The sequence below is a fragment of the Pieris brassicae genome, chromosome 1, assembly GCF_905147105.1.
Source record: "Pieris brassicae chromosome 1, ilPieBrab1.1, whole genome shotgun sequence".
In the NCBI taxonomy this organism is placed as follows: Eukaryota; Metazoa; Arthropoda; class Insecta; order Lepidoptera; family Pieridae; genus Pieris; species Pieris brassicae.
The window spans coordinates 10,895,800-10,913,899 of record NC_059665.1 but is presented as its reverse complement, the minus strand read 5'-3'; the positions used below and the strand labels follow the sequence as shown (position 1 = coordinate 10,913,899).

Genomic DNA, 18,100 nt, shown 5'->3' with positions numbered 1-18,100 from the left:
TCGCGTATCTTTGCATGTGTGTGTAAGAACGTTCTCACGCCTTAAACTCTGTTTAGAACTTAATTCATGACTTAAATTAAATTCTATTTTATTCATATAATACAATTATATCTTTGAATTAATGAATAAACAAGACTTTACCCTTTAAATTTGAATTTCTCGCAAGCTGCTCGCACGCACACAAGCTTTTCATCCGCCATTTTGATTAACCGTACGCTATGTATTTATGAACAAAGCCGTCAGATGCGAGCGGGACGCGGGTGCGCGTGATCATACCGGACGTTATATCGATTTAAACGTGTTTTACCGCTAAAATGACCAAAACAAGAGTGTTTTCAACCTAACAACAGTTCAAAAACAAAATGATGTGTCAGTTCTTACTTTTAGTTCCGTGAAGTGTGCATTATTAAGTGTTTAAACGATAGAAAGGAATAAAACAAATGTGTGTGATCCATGTGTGAATGTTGTGCTCCAAGATGTGGAACTTAATACCGGATTATGGGATTAAACTGTCCATGCTTCTCTTGCTGTCTATGTTAGCAGCGAGGATCCACAGCGCCGAAGGTTAGTGATATTATTTAGTTATAATTTTAAGGCGAGAGCTTTTGAAAGCGCGTAACATATAACCCGTCTATGTTCCGTTGATACGCCGTTGCATCAAGCTTTGCGTGCGTCGAGTACGATTCTACCTGGCCGCCTTATACCTTGGTTCTCACACTCTAGTACTTGTGTAACTAGTCGTTTTAAAAACGGGAGTGAAGTCTCATCGTGTTTTTATACATTTTAATTACACTGCCTCTGCTAGTGGTTACAATATTAATTACTAAGCTAAGCTGTAAACCCGCTTTCATTTTGCGCGTTGTTAATAATACTTATAACATGAATTGTATCGCTTTAGGTATTTGTATGATTAAAGTAACTTAGTTAATGCACTTAAACTTTTAATTATCAACTTAAAAGTTATATTTTGTAATTGGACGGTAGGTAAATACTTATGATATTGCATTGAGACGCTTAAGAAGTAATAATTAATTTTAGCATTCTAGTATCTGTATAAGGGTCAAATCTAAATACATTACGTATTACCAAGGACATTAAAAGCATAAGATTTTAAAGATAAGAACAACAGTTCAATTCTACACAACGCATACGAGTGTCTATGTAAGAACAGAATACAAATCGTAGCATTCTCTGCTTTTGTATTCCAAGCACTTACACACGATTTCTGTACCCGAGTCTAAGGCTTGTCTTTTTGAATATTGAACAGGAAAATTGTTATTTTGTTTTGTAAAAGATAGCTTTTGGTGTGGGTGAAAGTGGATGTTTTAGGATTCGTGTGGCGGTAATATGTAACTATGGCGCTTAGCTTTCTACGCTATAAATGTTATCAAAGTTGAAGTAAACTTTTTTACACTTTAGAACGCTGTTGAATCTTCAATTATTTGGTGACCATTAACTGTTAGTTTAAATAATAAAGGTTCTACCAAACGTCGACAATAAACTGAAAATGTACTAGGAACATTATTTTTTAAGTAAAGGTTCTGTCAGAACAGCGCTTAAAAACATTTTGTTGTTAATTTCACAAGAAAAGTGACACTTCAACTCAGTTTCCTTAATAAGTATACCATAGCCTACTTTTAATTAATAGCAAATTATTCCTACTTTGCATTCGGCTACCGGTCGTCACCTCCTACTTACATAATCAACATACTGATAATTGGAAATAAATTGCAATCTGTTTAAAAATCCCGTCGTGTTGGGTTACAACGAAACGTTATGCTTGTTGAACAAACATGGCTGTCCAATTTAAAAACAATCTCAATTATTGTTCAATTGTCCGCTGTCAGCAACTGGGAACACAGTTTATACATTTGCAAAAAGACGTTTGACAATTTACATTTTCTTTTGCGAAAACGACAATTACTGTAACCAAATATTTGGTTTCGGCGTTAATGTGAAGTGAATTTTGTCATAAAATTATTTTTGATTCGTAACAGACGTTACATTAAAGCGCATCATAAAAAACGTTATGCATGGCAATATGCGCAGAATTGGCCATGTGTGCTTGTCCTTGTGCCCCTATCGAGCAAAAAAAAAATAAAGGGCCGCCATTATAGCCGTATTGTGCTCGGGCGGTATCCTCAATTCAGAGTTGCCAGGGGCGAATGTTTGCGCTTTGGTTTTTTTAATTAAATAATTGGAGTTATTAAAACAGCAAATGATTTTAAACTACTTAAAATATGTTATATTATGACCAAAACTAGACCCATATTTGTATTTATGATAGAATAAAATAAAATTGATTTGTGAAGAGAATATATATGATTTTATTAGTTGAATATTTATTACATTTGGAACATTAGCTTAGTTTATATTCTTAATAGAAGATGACTAAATTTCCTACAGTTCCTATGTTTGCTATAAAATAATTTAAATAAAAATCTTATCACTAAATATTAGTTTCGATGATTATATAAACAACCACACTAAATTCATATCTCGTATTTAAGTCTCTCATCCACAAGACTTAAAAATCTTTGTCGAAATTATTACTACATTACTACAGTCCAAACAATTGCGACCGCTTATATGGATTCTACCTCCATTTAGTTGAATAAAAAATAAACATATACCCTGAATAACCAATATGTTAATGACACTGGAAGGAACTAGTGTTTAAGATACAGGCTAGGCCCAGTTTAAACACTAGTGCTTATAGGTTTATGTTATGTGACCAAAATGAATATTGTATCTCAACGATTCCTTGCCAATTGTATGTTTACAACCTTTAGAATGTAAGCACAAAAAGTTATTGTTTTTGCGACATATAAAGTGTTTTTTTTAATTAGTTTAAGATCATACAGCTACCAAACACGACTAACGTTTGACTGGTTTCAACAAGTTCATGTATATAAGTATAAATGAAATGGACAAACTGTTGGATTCATAAATTTCTTCACGTCATTCCTAACAAGTGTATATTTAACCCTAGTCGCCTTACGCGTATAAATCCTAAGTGAGTCGCCAATTTCTCACTTATTTAGCATTTGAAGACTTTATATCAAACCGATTTCAACCTTATGTCCCTAGCATAAAGCTTTATAAATTTCCTCGTTTCCGTCAATTGAACATTACTGGAAACTTATTCGTCATTGATCGTGGAGAAGTGTCGACAACGAAGTTGGTGTAGAATTTCAAAATTATTTTTATTATGTATATATTTTATGCGAAAACAATAAATGCTGTTACAGTATCTATAACAAAAAGCTTTTTACAGCAACGATTATCAAGGTAAAGTCGGGTTGCGTAGGACATTAAAGTGGATACAGCTTAAGGTATGTCATGACCGTAGCAAGTCGAGCTATCCTTCGCAAAAAAAGAATAGAAATCGTAATATTGAACTAAAAATAAGCAAGAAAAGATTATATTATTTCATTATTACAGCACATGACGTTAAGTGTCAAATGTGACTAATCAGTATTAGAAAAACGGCATTTGCAATACCGGTTGCAATGATCGATTTATGTGCAAAACGATTAAATAAATACCGATTATCAATGTCCATACTACCATATAGGGAGGACATACAGACCACCAGCGCTTGCTTAAGAACAGCTTACGAAATGCCTACTTTAGCCGCCTAATAGTTTTAAGACGATATAAACTATAAGTATCGTCGTTAACTATAGTATATCTTCAAATGTAGTATTTTCAATGTATCAATAAAATTACTGAATCTCGTCATAAGCCCGGGAAAATGAGTAAACTTTTTAACTTATCGTTTAAAAGTTGTGTATCTTGCCAACTATATTATTAATACAATCGATTACAACTGTACCTTTGTATATAAATAAAATATAAAAGAAATTCAAAATTGGAATGAAACCAAAGAGGTCGCATAAAGCAGAAATGTGACGATAAGTACCAATCAATTGAAATATTAATGATGGCAACACAGTAACAATGAAGCGGTAGGGATTGCACATATAAAACTTTATTAGATCCTGTATTAACCAATAAAGATAAAACTCGGGTTTCATTAATCCTTGCTTATCTTTAACGCTACCTATTCGAGATTTTACTTCTTTTTGAGATTTAAATATAAAGGTTAATTGCTGTACTTAATTTGGTAACTGCAGTTCGTAATAAAATCATTTTACTTTTCTTTTTTTTAATTTTATTGACTATACGGAGAGAAGTTTCGGGTCTTCCGTTTCTTTGACATCTATACGTATAAAATTAGATGCATAGTAATTAGATTAATAATTAACTAGGGATTATACACTTTTAAATATCTAATAATAATGTTAAGATAAAAAATGACTAGTGTAAAGAGGACGTAATGAATAGGATATGAAAGGGAATGATTAGGTATGGCCATGTAGGCTAGGGTAGGCTGATCCAGGAGGTACTAGGTAGAAGGGACAAGTTAAAAGTACCAATAACCGAGGAGCACGCATGGTGAATGATCGTGGACAGTAGCAAGAGATCCATGGTCGCTTGCCTACCCCCGGGAAAAATGCTTGTTACCTATAAATAAATAAATAGTAAAAATGGATAATATTCAACACAGCACCTATAAAAAATATAGGGGCGTCAATAAAACCTTTTGAGGTTATGTTACGACACGAAGATGTTTTTTATTATGTATGGGAAAAATAAGTTTTCTCATGCGAAAGTGCGCTATTGTATTTTAATATATGTTCGTTTGCCATTTTTGTATGTTGTAAATTATGTTTTTCAATGTATAATTGCGCGGGTATGATTCCGTTACGGCAATTGATTTTTTGTTTAATGGATAAATTTTTATGATACTTTCGCTAATTCCATGTTCTTCCTGATTTGATTTGGACAGAATTTAGCTATTAATTTGTTAATTGGTAGAAAACATGACTTGATTATCCCCTTGACACAATAATATTATACATTGTTGTGTACTTAGTTTTAATCTGAGTTATACAATCTTTTTCAACGATGCCGACGTCTAATCGCCATCCATTTTGGTCAAGCCAAACCCGACACCAAACCAGTCCTGCATCCGCGGTCGTGTTTGCGTAAGCCCAGAGCAAACACGCCGAGATAAGGCCAGGTAACATTTGTGGCACTGTTAAGTTAGAAATATGAATAATAATTTCATTCTTAAGAAAAAGGCGTTTCTATTTAATTCATAGAAACTTATCCTTAATTATTTATTTCTAACGTTGTTAGTATTTACTGATAGCTATATGTTAATTGTGGATATGGACCCCACTTGAGTAAAGGCTCTTACCCTTTCTAAATGTCTGTATATTTGCCAATATTGTGCCAAATCAGACATAACCTAACATAGAATAATGTAAGTACATAGTTTGTGTTCCTTTGTTTTAAGATATGCTTATAACTTGAATTCATCAGTATAGTCGAAAAAGTATTTTCCCGGGCATCGAAGGACCGATTCGCGTTAACTACAAAGTTTGTAGTAAATCCTAGATAAGAAATTGAATGAGATTTGAATAGAAAATTGTCTCCCGTTTAGGCATATCCCATTTTTTGTATTCCGTAAATACCAGACTAGTGCTAGCCTACTGGCTTCAGCGTGCAACTCTCATTCCTGACCACTGTTCTATGTGAGCGTGTGTTCTACGTCGCGAGGACACCTCCTTAGACCCAAAAAGTTGTGCGTGTGGCACAGGAGGCTGATCACTTACTTGCTATTAGAGTGACAAATGAAATTGAATACATCTGAGACCTAAAAAAATAAAAGTAGCGCCACTGATTGTTATATATACATACTTCAACGTCGATTCTTTAATATTACCAGAAAACAATTTCAATTGGCTGTATGTAGATTATAGAATACATAATTCTTACTATGGAGGCTTAAGTGCGAACACAAAGTCTAAACATTACGTTTTCGATACGATTATCTGGAAAGACCACAGACTATAATCTATCGTTTTAGTAATAAAATATTATTTATTCATTTCCAACACAAATATACAGTATTTACAATATTCTTAACCTGCATAAAATAATAATTTAATGAATAAATAGAAAATTTAAACAAATTTTAAAAGATCCTTGTAGCAGTTTACCTTTAATGCATACTTTCGTTGTTTTGCGATACTTATTCATTTAGGAAAACACCTAAAATACATGTATTATTAGCACCAGTGCTGTTGAAACCCACGGCCCAAGAGTCTACTGCAGAGGGAGCGAAATCAAGTTGGAAAGACTGATTTTATTTGTAGATGTTTCTTTTAACGTGAGGCCTTAGCTGTAAATTGTCAATCATTGCTGTGATGATGGAGCAATAGCTGAGCGTATCTCCCTCTCAAATGGACAGCTAATACTTCTGTATATATCGCAACTCTAGTAACATCTGTTCCTGTGTGAATAAATATTATTTTTGGGTATTCAGATAAGATGTTAGAAAATATGTCACGAGTTTCACCTGATGTTAAGTGATACCGCCGCCTATATACATAATGCCAGAAGTCTCGCGAGTGCGTTGCAGGAATTTTAAGAATTTTTGCACTCTTTTCTTGAAGGACCTTTCCTTTCAAAGTTATCCCAATATGCTATCCTCGGTTAGGTTTAAAAATAACGATTATAATGAATATTACCTATGGCAACTGTTATTATTAATCTGTGGTATCCCGAGAAACGCTGGGAAGTGTTTACAGAGTGTGTGTGAGTTATCGGTCAGTTTGCTTTAACAATAAACTGCGCTTGCGCCGCTGTCACGAACCACAAACATTTTTGAAATGTTAGAGATAGGGTGACATGTTCCTATCCAAGCCTATAATCATTTAAAAATACTTCTTATTCTAGAGAAGAAATTACTGGAAAAATGTCACGTATGAAGATATAATAGGAAATATTAATGGAAACTCTCGTCTACAGTGTGGCTGTAGATGGGTGCGTCCTGTTTGTCCTATTCAAATCGGTTTAGCGGGTTTTGTGAAAGTGGTATTCCATAAAATTGATAAAAAACGCATTGAACAGTAATGTGATAGGTCAACATTTGAGCTTTTATCATCTCGGAGCGGTTCATGGGTTCGATTCCCACGTATCATATATCCAAATTGTATTGTATTGATAACTCTTGACAGTTAATATTCGAACTTTCCAATTAAATAAATTTAGGCCTAATTTGCACTGATTTTGAGGGAAAAATTTTGTTCGACTTGTGCTTGACTGGATTATGGGAAAGTCCAATAGTTTTTTGACATTCGGGAGTCATACTTATAATTTTATCTTGGACTATATTGTCAGCCAATACGCGTATTGGCTAATACGCCAGACCGTAGATTGTAAAAGAAGTATAATGGCAGTGAGGGAATCCAAAATTAATATGCCTTGTCCCACGTGGATAAAGGCTTTTCATGCTTTCAGATATACTAGAATAAAAGTCACACGCTGAAACTGCTCTACATATATTCTATATATAAATACAAAATTAATGACCCTAATTGATGTGCCTAATGACTTATGTAACCTGTTTATATATATGTATGTATATATATATATATATATATATATATAGTTTTAGTATATATTATTTATAATAGTAGTTTTATAAATTAAAGTGTGAATAAACATTAAGTGTAAGTTTTAAGTGTAATATGTATTTGCAACAGTACAGTATTACGTACTATGAAAAGCTTAATTAAAATGACATACATATATGTTTTATGCATTTTATCAGCCCACGCATTAAAACCAATAAACTGTATCGTATATTTCAATTTACTGTTCCGTGAGTAGGTCAGCTTGCGGTGTCTCGGTCCTTGATGTTATCTAAAATTAATTCAACAAGGTCTTAATTGCATTATATTTTATGTGAATTGTGCATTGTTGTACGCCGAAAGTGCACTAAGTAGCTGCCGTTGTAGTAAAGAGAACATTTCCTGAACGTGCCGAACAATATTAGATACTGAATGATGTTTTCTGTCTTGCTATTATCATTTAATGATAGCCTCATTTAAAAACAAGAATAAATAAATCTATTTCTGCCACAGGGGCGAAACTTTTTAAATTTTCTATTTAGCCATTATTAATTGAAGTAATTTAACAAATAAGAAATACGTCAAAATTCAACACATAGTTGGCGCTTAGAGTCGAGACTTAACTAGGAGTCCCATATGTCACGTAGGTACTTTAAGATGTTGTTGGAGAATCCTACAAAATTAATTGATATATCGTTTGCGTTTAAGATATTTATGAATGAGGTAGATTTCCCCACCCTTTTGCCTAAACAAACTTCGTGTTCCCTCTAGTTACTCATTAGAATACCCAGGTTTTCATTCCAGCATTCTGATGAACGAGCTATGTTACTCCTCACACTTGGAATCGATTTTCGTTTACTTTTTATATTTTAATTTTTGCCGGCCGGGCCGTTTGGCTATTTACGCCGAAGAGAAGCTGTTAACAAGTGGGATAAACAACCGTGGATGCTGAAATCGGGTTGGGTAGGCGTTATTACACCGAAGGTACCGTAGCAAGTGGAGGTCCATGGTATGCCTACATCTTCTGGAAAAAGGCGTGTTAATATAATATATTAAAAGTATTTCGCTTCAGAAAGGTTAACAATATTTTATTGTTCAGTATAACGGTATAATCAAGAACACATTAGCGATCGTGCCATCAATCACCATGGATAGCGAAACAAAGAAACTTGCTTTTGTCTGGAGCTTTTATATTTCGATATAGCTTGTTCGCTATTAATCGGTATTGTCTTGGGTTCGATTTCTAGACACAAAATCGCAGGACATGATTAATAATTGCCCATTGCGAAATATAAACGTTTTATTAGAAATTTCGAATAATTTGAATAAATTTTCGTCCCCCTTAACAATATAATAACACCTTGGCGTGGCGCCACGCTGGTAAACACAGATTTAGTCAGTACATATTACTACATGTTCCGAATTTTATTCATTAATCCGACCACACAAGCGTCGAGACGGTGCGCCCTACTTGGTAATTATTTCATAATCCAATTAGACCTGTGGCCTTTGGAAGTGATATGCAAATTAGAGCTTTAGTATTTGGAAATTGATGTCATATTTAAGAATTTTCATCTCAGCGTGGATTGCTATTTACACCTGTATTTAACCTCTGAACGTTGTATAAATTAGGAAATATAAATTATAAATTTTGTAAAAAGAATTGTATAGTATCATCACAATATCAGATATGCTCAACGTTAAGGCATCGTGCAATCAGATTTTCCGAAGTATTTTCTAACCAATTCAACTTCAATGAATGAGCGTACCAATTTTTAAAAGGCTGTGGCATTGAGTGTCCATGGAAATCACTTAACATCAGGAGATCCTCCTGCCCCCGGTTCTATACAAAAATGCTTTATGTCTGGCAACGGTCGTCGGCAACAAATAAGTTAATATTACGCCTACAAAATGGTAAATGACGTTTATATATTTCTAATGCTTATAACCCTGTCCTCACTTCGGTGAAAGGGTCATATTTCACAGTCTATTACCATAACATCGTCTTAATTATACTGGATTTAAGATGGACTTTCTAAATTCGATATTTCATATATTGAAAATAATAAGCTACTATTGTGTAATAAGCTTTATTTTTTAACTATACAGTATTTACAATATTCTTAATCTTCATAGTAATAATAATTAAAAATTGATAAACAGAAAATTTAAACCAATTTAAAAAGTTTGGTCCTGTGTACACACAGAGCATTTCGGCGCTGTATTGCGATATTTATTAGTTGAGAAAGAAAAACACCAGCTCTGGGTTCACCTATCTATCAGGCGCCAAGTTTAATATTTTATTAATCTAATATTGCTTAGACTTTATTTAAAAAATCGGGTTACACAAACGTGGAAGAGTAATAATAAGAACTATTACGCACAATCTAAACAAAGGACTTGAATAGAGACATTTCCTGTGAAAATCTTATATAGGCAATTAATTAAATTAATTAAAGCGCTTTGTCTATATTTGTATAGAAATCTCCGTTTACGTTCACAATAACCACTTCACGACTTCTTTAATGTGATGACGAGTGGTATACAGTTATCCATTGTTATTTTAATGCAAATTCTCTTATATAGTTAAATATCAAAATTCTCATAGAGTATGTTAAGGACGAAGTTCATTTATCAATTGAAAAAAATATCGTGTTAAACATTATTTATGCACAATACATAGACAACAGTTGGACATTAAAGACAACATATTGGAAGAAACCCGAGAAAAAAGTTTGAGCTGATGACGAGATATCTGGAAAGGGTTGGAGAAGGCCTTCACCCAAGAGGAGTCCATATCCATAGCGACTAATATATTACTTAAACTTTAAGGGAAAAGGAAACATCTGAATCGGACAATCTCTTTCCACCGGTGTCTGTCCAGAGCCTCTTATAACAGTGTATAATTTTGAGGACGACGAGTCTTTCACATGGTCGGTACATCTGGTTGGTCAACGGCCACGTGATCTTTTAGAAGGCCAAGGTTTTCTTTTCTCCAAATTCTCACCGCCTCGGCGCCTCGTCAGCCATTAGTGTTGTAATATTTTTGAGGGAGAGTTTTATAATTGAACAATTGCGTGACTGATCAAGGAGAAGGCTCAAAATGAATGAACGCCACCTCCCGTCTTTTATGGGTATTTAATAATTGATATGAATTAGGTTAACCTAGCGGTCTTGTTAGCTGATGGGTATCAGGTTCATTTCCCAGTTGGAGTGCAAGTTTAACTTTAAATTTGTTTGCCTTTGGTGGGCTTGTACGGTACTGGGCGAGTGTTTAAACCGTACACGGTCGGCACGGTCGAATTTTCAATGTATGCAGAAAGCAACGAACATAAGACAGGAGACTGAGGATTGGAGTGTGTGTAACAGTATATCAACAGGATAACGTAAACTATTCTAAGCGCATTCAATATACATATAATCAAAAAAATATTCCCGTTCCAATCCCTATGTATTTCATGTCTCTTCATATATGTCTTTGTAAGACGTAAGCAATTAGCAAAAACTTTTTTGCTCTTTATAAGACAAAAACAATGAAACTTGTTCACGTCGGAATCTATTTACATACAAAATTGAAATATTTCGACAGCATATTGAATGCGGGGAGCAATTTATCCAAATAGACTCGAGCCTGGACACGCGATCTGACTCATGGTTTCTCAGAAACCGGATATTATTTTTTTTGTCGTAACTGTTCCCGGCATTGATTTTTGTCGACTTCTTGAATTAAAGCATTGTATTTCATGATATTTATTAAACATTAACAGTATTTTGTTTTAACCTATTTTAGACAATGATGAGTTTACTATATCCAAAAGTTAAAAATGCTATCTATGCTATAAGTTAGTAACAGTAATGTCATAAATTTTTAGAAATACGTATATTTAATTTTCATATAAAATAGGTTATACCGTGTATTAAAAAAAGTATGTATGTGTCTCTTAACATCAAACCGTAAACACAATTGAAAAAAAACAAGACGGAATAGTACTATGAAGCATTTAATTTCCTAATAAAGTTTCTTAGTGAATTTCAGATTCCACATAATATTAAACTAAGCATATTAAACAACAGTGCAAAGATGGTAACATCAAATGCATAATCTCGTCGCGCGCCGAACACCTGCGCAGACGCACCCGGCGCAATCTCAGCGGGTCGCAGGTATACGGGATACTATTCTGAAGGACGCCGGTCGTAAAATTTTGAAACTAACAAAATGTTTAGTTCATTATTTTATTCAAAAACATTTGAATTTACAATGAATTATTCTTGAAAGTGTTTTATTCTTTAGTTGGTCGCAAAAAAAACCTTAGCAAATAAAGTAGGTACTGTATTGTCTACGACGCAGTCCGCGTGTATATGTTTTGTGGTGAAACTCAAATGTGTTGCTGACATATGTATTTTAACAAACAACATCTAGAGTTTGTTATTTTAATTGAAAACAATCACTTTGATCCTATTTCTTTTAGAATCAAAAATGTTCTAAGCAAAAATCTTCGAATTAAAATTTAAATGTCAGGCCAAAACTGGCGTCTTTTCCACAGACTTACAAACAAATTAAATGGAACGTGAGTTACATAATAAATAATTAACAATCTAAAGAATCTATTCTAAGAAATATAGTTATTTACATATGTATTAAGACTATTTTCACTTTGTATATTATTATAGAAAGTGTATTAGTAAAAATGGCAGAGAGAGGCACTGAAAGGCAATGCCGGGATTTGGAGGAAGGCTTTGCCAAAAAGGGGCCACAGTTTCCTCAATATACGGAGAAATAAATTTGTTAAGTGTAAAATAAAATAAATAAAAGGGGTTTTAATTTTTTTTTTTAAAACCCTTATCCAATGATTGCAGACATTTGGGCACGTTTCTAAGTGAAGGCCTTCTGTGTCCGTTAACCCGATTTATTTTATATTAACAACAAAGCCATACTCTTAAATTGTCTGTTTGAAGCCACACATTAATGTCCGCTACTTCAATCGTGACTGCTCGGTAGCGATGCAGTTCCCCCGTACACCAGATGTTAAGGCCCGGTAATTATTGTACGAATGTATCATTATCACTGAATCGTAAAGTATCTATTTTTCTCGTCAACTGTCTTGGGTATATTGCTAAATTCATGAAGGTTCTCTTGGGTGTTGTAATCCGTTTTTATTTTCGCACTGGCTGCCTCCGCACGTTTAGATTTTTTTACTTAGTCTACCTTTTAAGTGGTCATGTCGTAGCCAACTAATAACAGCCTAACTTGCGTTGAGCCAGTTGATCAAACGGCTTGGCAAGACTTACGATCGATGACGTTTCATTAGACTAGGCTAGCGTCGAAAATCTTGAAACTGTCAATATGGCGTCGGAAAACCACAACTTTGATGGTGTTTTACAAAGTTTATTAAAATAAGCAAGTACAATGGTAGAGTGTAGTAACTATAATATGAATTTAGCTGTGATTGACTCAAGCCATTAAATTTTTTAAGAAATATTTTTTTGTCAGATGTTTCATCTTTTTTATATTTCGGTCACTATAATACGAATGGCCTAAGCATTCGCCAGCCAGTTTATTAAATGTTGTAACAAACGCTACGGCTGAATATGTTCAGGACGTTAGTTAAACGGCGGCGTTTAGTTAAAAGGCTAGGCTGTTAATAAAACGGCTATTTAAGCTAGTTGACTGCGACAGTTTTGTTATGCTACCAGATTCTGGGCCAAATTCTCAATAAAAACCTTCCCCACTGTTTAAGCAATTAAAAAATCTCGAATTGGTCCAGCCTTTTTATTTATATATACTTAACTTTACTCAAAAGCGAGTATGAATACTTAAAAGTATGTTTCTAAATTCCTGCAGAGAAATGTAAAATTCACACAAAGTGTCCCTTAAAAGTTGAGTACTTACACGGTTAAAGATTTATAACCCAAAAACAATAGCGCAAAAAAGTTATTGAATCTTAAGAGCAGGTAATGAGCCGATTTTATGATGCTCTCCAATCAATGGAAGGATGTTCTTCCGGTACTTGGCCACTTGGTTTGTAAACATCGTCAATTTACTTTGAAAATCATCGTGCGCAACTCCAATCGTTGGTGTCACTGAGGGGATAAATCTTGTAAAAATATTATAAATACGACGCCAGTTTTTTTGTTATCAAAAACGTTTGATTTATGATTGATGCCACAAATGTTTGTCAATAAAACACTCGTCACATGTAATATATACTTTTGTTTATAAATTAGTATTATAAGTCTAAACTAAAAGACATTTTAAAATGAAACAATGATTGTGGCCGCGAGATTTTCGAATTATCCAATCCGTTTTATGTGATAATTTTCTTAAATAAATTTATTGATTTCTTACCATATAGTTTTTTTGAGGGATTTTCTCAAAGCTTAAAAAACCTTTCTATTTAAATCTAAAACTAAACCCTAAATTATAACAAAAGACAACGCCTTACAAAAGAAATATTATTTCAAAAAGGACCGCAACGGATTTGCAAACCTACTGGCAAGGTGAGTGTCTATTGGCGGTGTTATCACTTAACATCAGGTGAGCCTCCTGCCCGCTTGTATCCTGTAACAGTAAACTCAAAAACATTTTATAGATAATTAGTTTTTAAAAATGAGAACGGAAATACACCGCAATTACCGACCGTACCTATATTTTATACCCTACCCCACCAGTTATCTATATAAATAGGAGAGAGGTATGAAAAATATAGATTAAACAAATTAATGTTGGTCAAACACATATCAAGGCCTTCGATTTTTGATATATTTGCGTACAACACAAATATAGCCATTCTCCCACGGTCCACAACCGTATGACATGTCGAGACTTGAACCCACTATCGCTTCCGCCGGACACCGCAACTACTGATACTTGTCATATCGTCTGATCCACTACACATGTCGGTGCTTGTAGAATCTCTTTATCAAATCCACATTTTTAACCTCTTATTATTTTGACTGTTTAAGTTTCGGTAAATTTCTCGACTTTTACGACTTGTGAGGAGGCCTACGAAAGGAGGCCCATGACTTTGGAGTCCTTAAAAAAAATCTTTTTCCTATTTCTAGCTAAAGAATTACTAAACCACAAAGGTTTTTGTTACATAGGTGAATGTGGTCAATCAATCAAGACGAAATAGAACTTATGTCTTGAAGATAGGATTCAAAATGGAATCTACCCTCCTAATCCGGTTAAATTTGGTGCCGAGAATGATTAATTAGTATATTCCGCCCAGATCTGGTTTGATATTTATTAACATCATTAGAAAAATAATGATAGTTTAGCTACAAGCGTGACGTATGGTTAGACTAAATGTTAAGTTTAATTTTAATTAAGAGGGTTGTTTTTGTAATAATATTTTTACTATTAATGAAAAATACCTTTATTAGATAAAATAAAATACAAGAAATTATATCACAATGATAATATTTTGTTGGATATATACTAAAATACCAAGTGGAGTGGAGGAAATGTTTCCTACTGTTAGTGTCGCTTTTTTACAAACGATAACGACAAATAAGGGGACGGATAAAAATTTTGATTTTTTTTTATCTTGATACGCCAAAGATATGATGATATAACTTCTAACGCGTACATGTGTGTACTACACATTTTTTAAAATTGATATTTTCAATGATCCTATTTTATGTTCCGTAATTTACTAACTACATAGTTATAGTTCTACCGTTAAAATATAGCGATTTGTATTACATCTCTGTAACACTTGACCTTTGTCACACCAATAGTACCGGAACACAAATAACGGTGAAGTCGTGTCAAAGGTACCTTATGCTCCATAACACTGACAATTTATTCTACTATTTGTTTATATAACAAGATAACGCTTACATATTTTCTTGTACTAAGAACTGACGATAAGCGGCACTGGTTTTGTAAAGGGCTAGAATGGTCTTTGATTATATTTAAAAATCGGCGAAAACTTTGAAAATATAATATTTTGGCTACGAATGTTCTACGTATTAAACGATATTGTTTTTACTTGGCTTATTCTATGTAATGTGGACTAAATTGCCAGTCTTAGAAGCTCTCAAGTCTCTTGGACTTGGAGACAAAAACAAGATTTGTGAAACAGAAAACATAAGTACCTACACTAATAGAATACATTAAAGAATACTGAAATGTATCCTTAAACTAACGACAATAATTTAACTTTTAACTTAATATTTCAATGAAAATACTACATTGTTATTGCTAAACAAAGACAAAGCCAAGCCTCTTCCTCACATCCTCTTTGGTGAGGTGGAAAATATCATCACAATTATTGTCATATTAAGCTAAAACCCGCCTTTCGCGGCTTCACGGAGCGACCAAATTGTTTGGCTTATACACGAAAATTTCTTAAACTTATTACAACTTCTGATATAAAAAATGCTTTAAAATTTACGTTTCTGTATTAAGATTATTTTAGTGTATTATTAAATGTCAATACAAGTGAATTCTTTTGAAATGTGTAAGCAGTGTTTGCTGATAGTAAGAAAGGTGTTGTTCGTAAATTTCCACGCAATCCATTGTTCTTAAGCGTAAAGGTCAAATAAGCGTATCAGATGAATATTTAGAGGTAAAAGCTCGAGTATTTTCTCGTCTGAATGATAGATAGGTTGTTGCCGGAATACAGGCCAATAAAGCCATGGGAATTGAGAACTTTCTAATAATAAAATCATCGTTAATAATATCTGATTTTTTTTTAATATAAGTGGCTAAACGTTAAATTTCGGACATAAGACTAAAATTATCATGCCTTGTTTATTTTTAAAATAAAATTAAACTTGTTAATAATAAATAAAAGCCTTTTTTCAGATACCTTACATTATTACATTTATTTCTATCATCTATTATATTAATTCCTATCTGTGTGACAGTTTTTGGCAAAGGCTTCCTCCAAATCCCGCCATTTCGGTCTTAACTGTGACACTGCTGTTTTCTTAGTCTGGTCTACCCAACTTCAATTCAAGTAGTTAAGTTTGTTTATTTTGTTTATTATTGTAATAAATGTCGATGTCACAATATCTCTGTTTTGGACCAGATTTCTGGATCTGCTTCATAACCATTTGTCAATATAACAGGAAACTTTTTGGGTCTAAGGCAAGCCGATTTTCTCACGATGTTTTCCTTCACCGTTCGAGCGAATGTTGAATGCGCACGTAGAAAGTCCATTGCTGCACTGCTAGGGATCGAATCCTCGACACCAGGAATGAAAGGCTAAAGACACTAGGCCATCACTGCTTTTGTTGACCTTTAAACCGTTGCCTCTTAATTGTTAGAATCTTTATAGAAATAAAATAAACAATGACCGAGATTAAAAATTATCTTCCTAATTAAATTAGATTTTTCAAAGGAAGTAATTAGCGCATTTATAGGGCTACCTTATCTGTATTGTTCACGAAGTTAGCCCTTATGCCCTTTCTAGTATTGTTTAACTTAACAATAGTAATGTAAGTCTATTCAAAGATTATCTGTAGTCGCAGACAATACAAAGTTTCGCGCCAAAACGCCATGCCAATGCCTAAGGCAAAGACTTAACATTCCTCCTTATTAATAAAAACAACATGCACTTTTTCGTCTCTTTTTGACGAATTGTGTTTACGCTGTGGTAAAAGGAGACATATGAAATACTTGAGTAAAAACGGTGCTATATTATTTGATTTGATTTTATACTTAAATTATTCTAGGTAGTAGTCTGTCCGCGACTTATTCGCGAAGGCGTGAGCAACTAACCAGCCAGTTAGTTGAGCTTGTATAGAAACAGTGACGTCCGTAATTCTATACATTTATTTAACATTATAAAGAGGAAAGATTTGTTAATTACGAATAAACTAAAACCTATGACTGGGTCCATTTTGTTAATTCTTTCACTTAAATACTTAATCTCCAAGTAACATTGACTTATTTTAAAAATATTAAAATAAATGTTCAGCCATGCAAAAGCTTGTCAGTAATCTATATTTCTTTGAAAACAACGAATTATTCACAAAAAGAATAATACGAACTGAAGCATCGTTTCAATAATTTGATGATTAGAAAGGGACAAATGTTATTCTTATGGTTGAAAGCACCCAGACCCTCGTGACGTCAGCGGCAGCTGCGCGTGCGCATCTCACTCTAGCATCAATAAACGCATTGTCTGTCTCGCTCTTATCGATTTCGTTGAGGTTTTGTATTGGGACAGATGAGTTTATTGTTAACCGTTAAATGTTGATCAATATGATGTCCTATCATTGTATTGAGTCTACTGTAATGTTTTTTTCATAGATAACTAGAATTAAGCTTAACGACTTTTTACTATAAGCGTTAACTTCGCTGAAGAGTCCTAGAATTTGATCTCGGTTTAAACCTGGCTGATCACTTCCTAAACGATACTACCAACACAATAGAGATCGAGATCAAGTTCCATATTCTTCTACTATTTCATTCAATACACATGGCAACCACACACCCGTTTTATCTTTTAGGTTATTTTGTATGGAATATGTATTTCCACGCAAAAATTACAGTGAGAAATAAAACCGCTATCACAATTTAATTGTGAGACCTAAAAACTTTCCCAAAAACATAGGCATTAATTAAGTATTAATCTCGTGGGACCGTTAGCAAACTG

General features: G+C 33.6%; 1 protein-coding gene across 3 annotated transcripts in view; it reads left to right on the top strand.

Annotated features, from left to right (window-relative positions):
• Positions 1–261: 261 nt before the first annotated feature.
• Positions 262–18,100, top strand: part of LOC123716581 (neurogenic locus Notch protein) — a 114,719-nt gene continuing 96,880 nt past the window's right edge. For all 3 annotated transcript variants that reach the window (XM_045672406.1, XM_045672415.1, XM_045672398.1), the window contains exon 1: positions 262–564. In XM_045672406.1, coding sequence (XP_045528362.1) covers positions 462–564 — 103 coding nt within the window. In that variant the 5' untranslated portion in view covers positions 262–461. The remainder of the gene's footprint in view (positions 565–18,100) is intronic.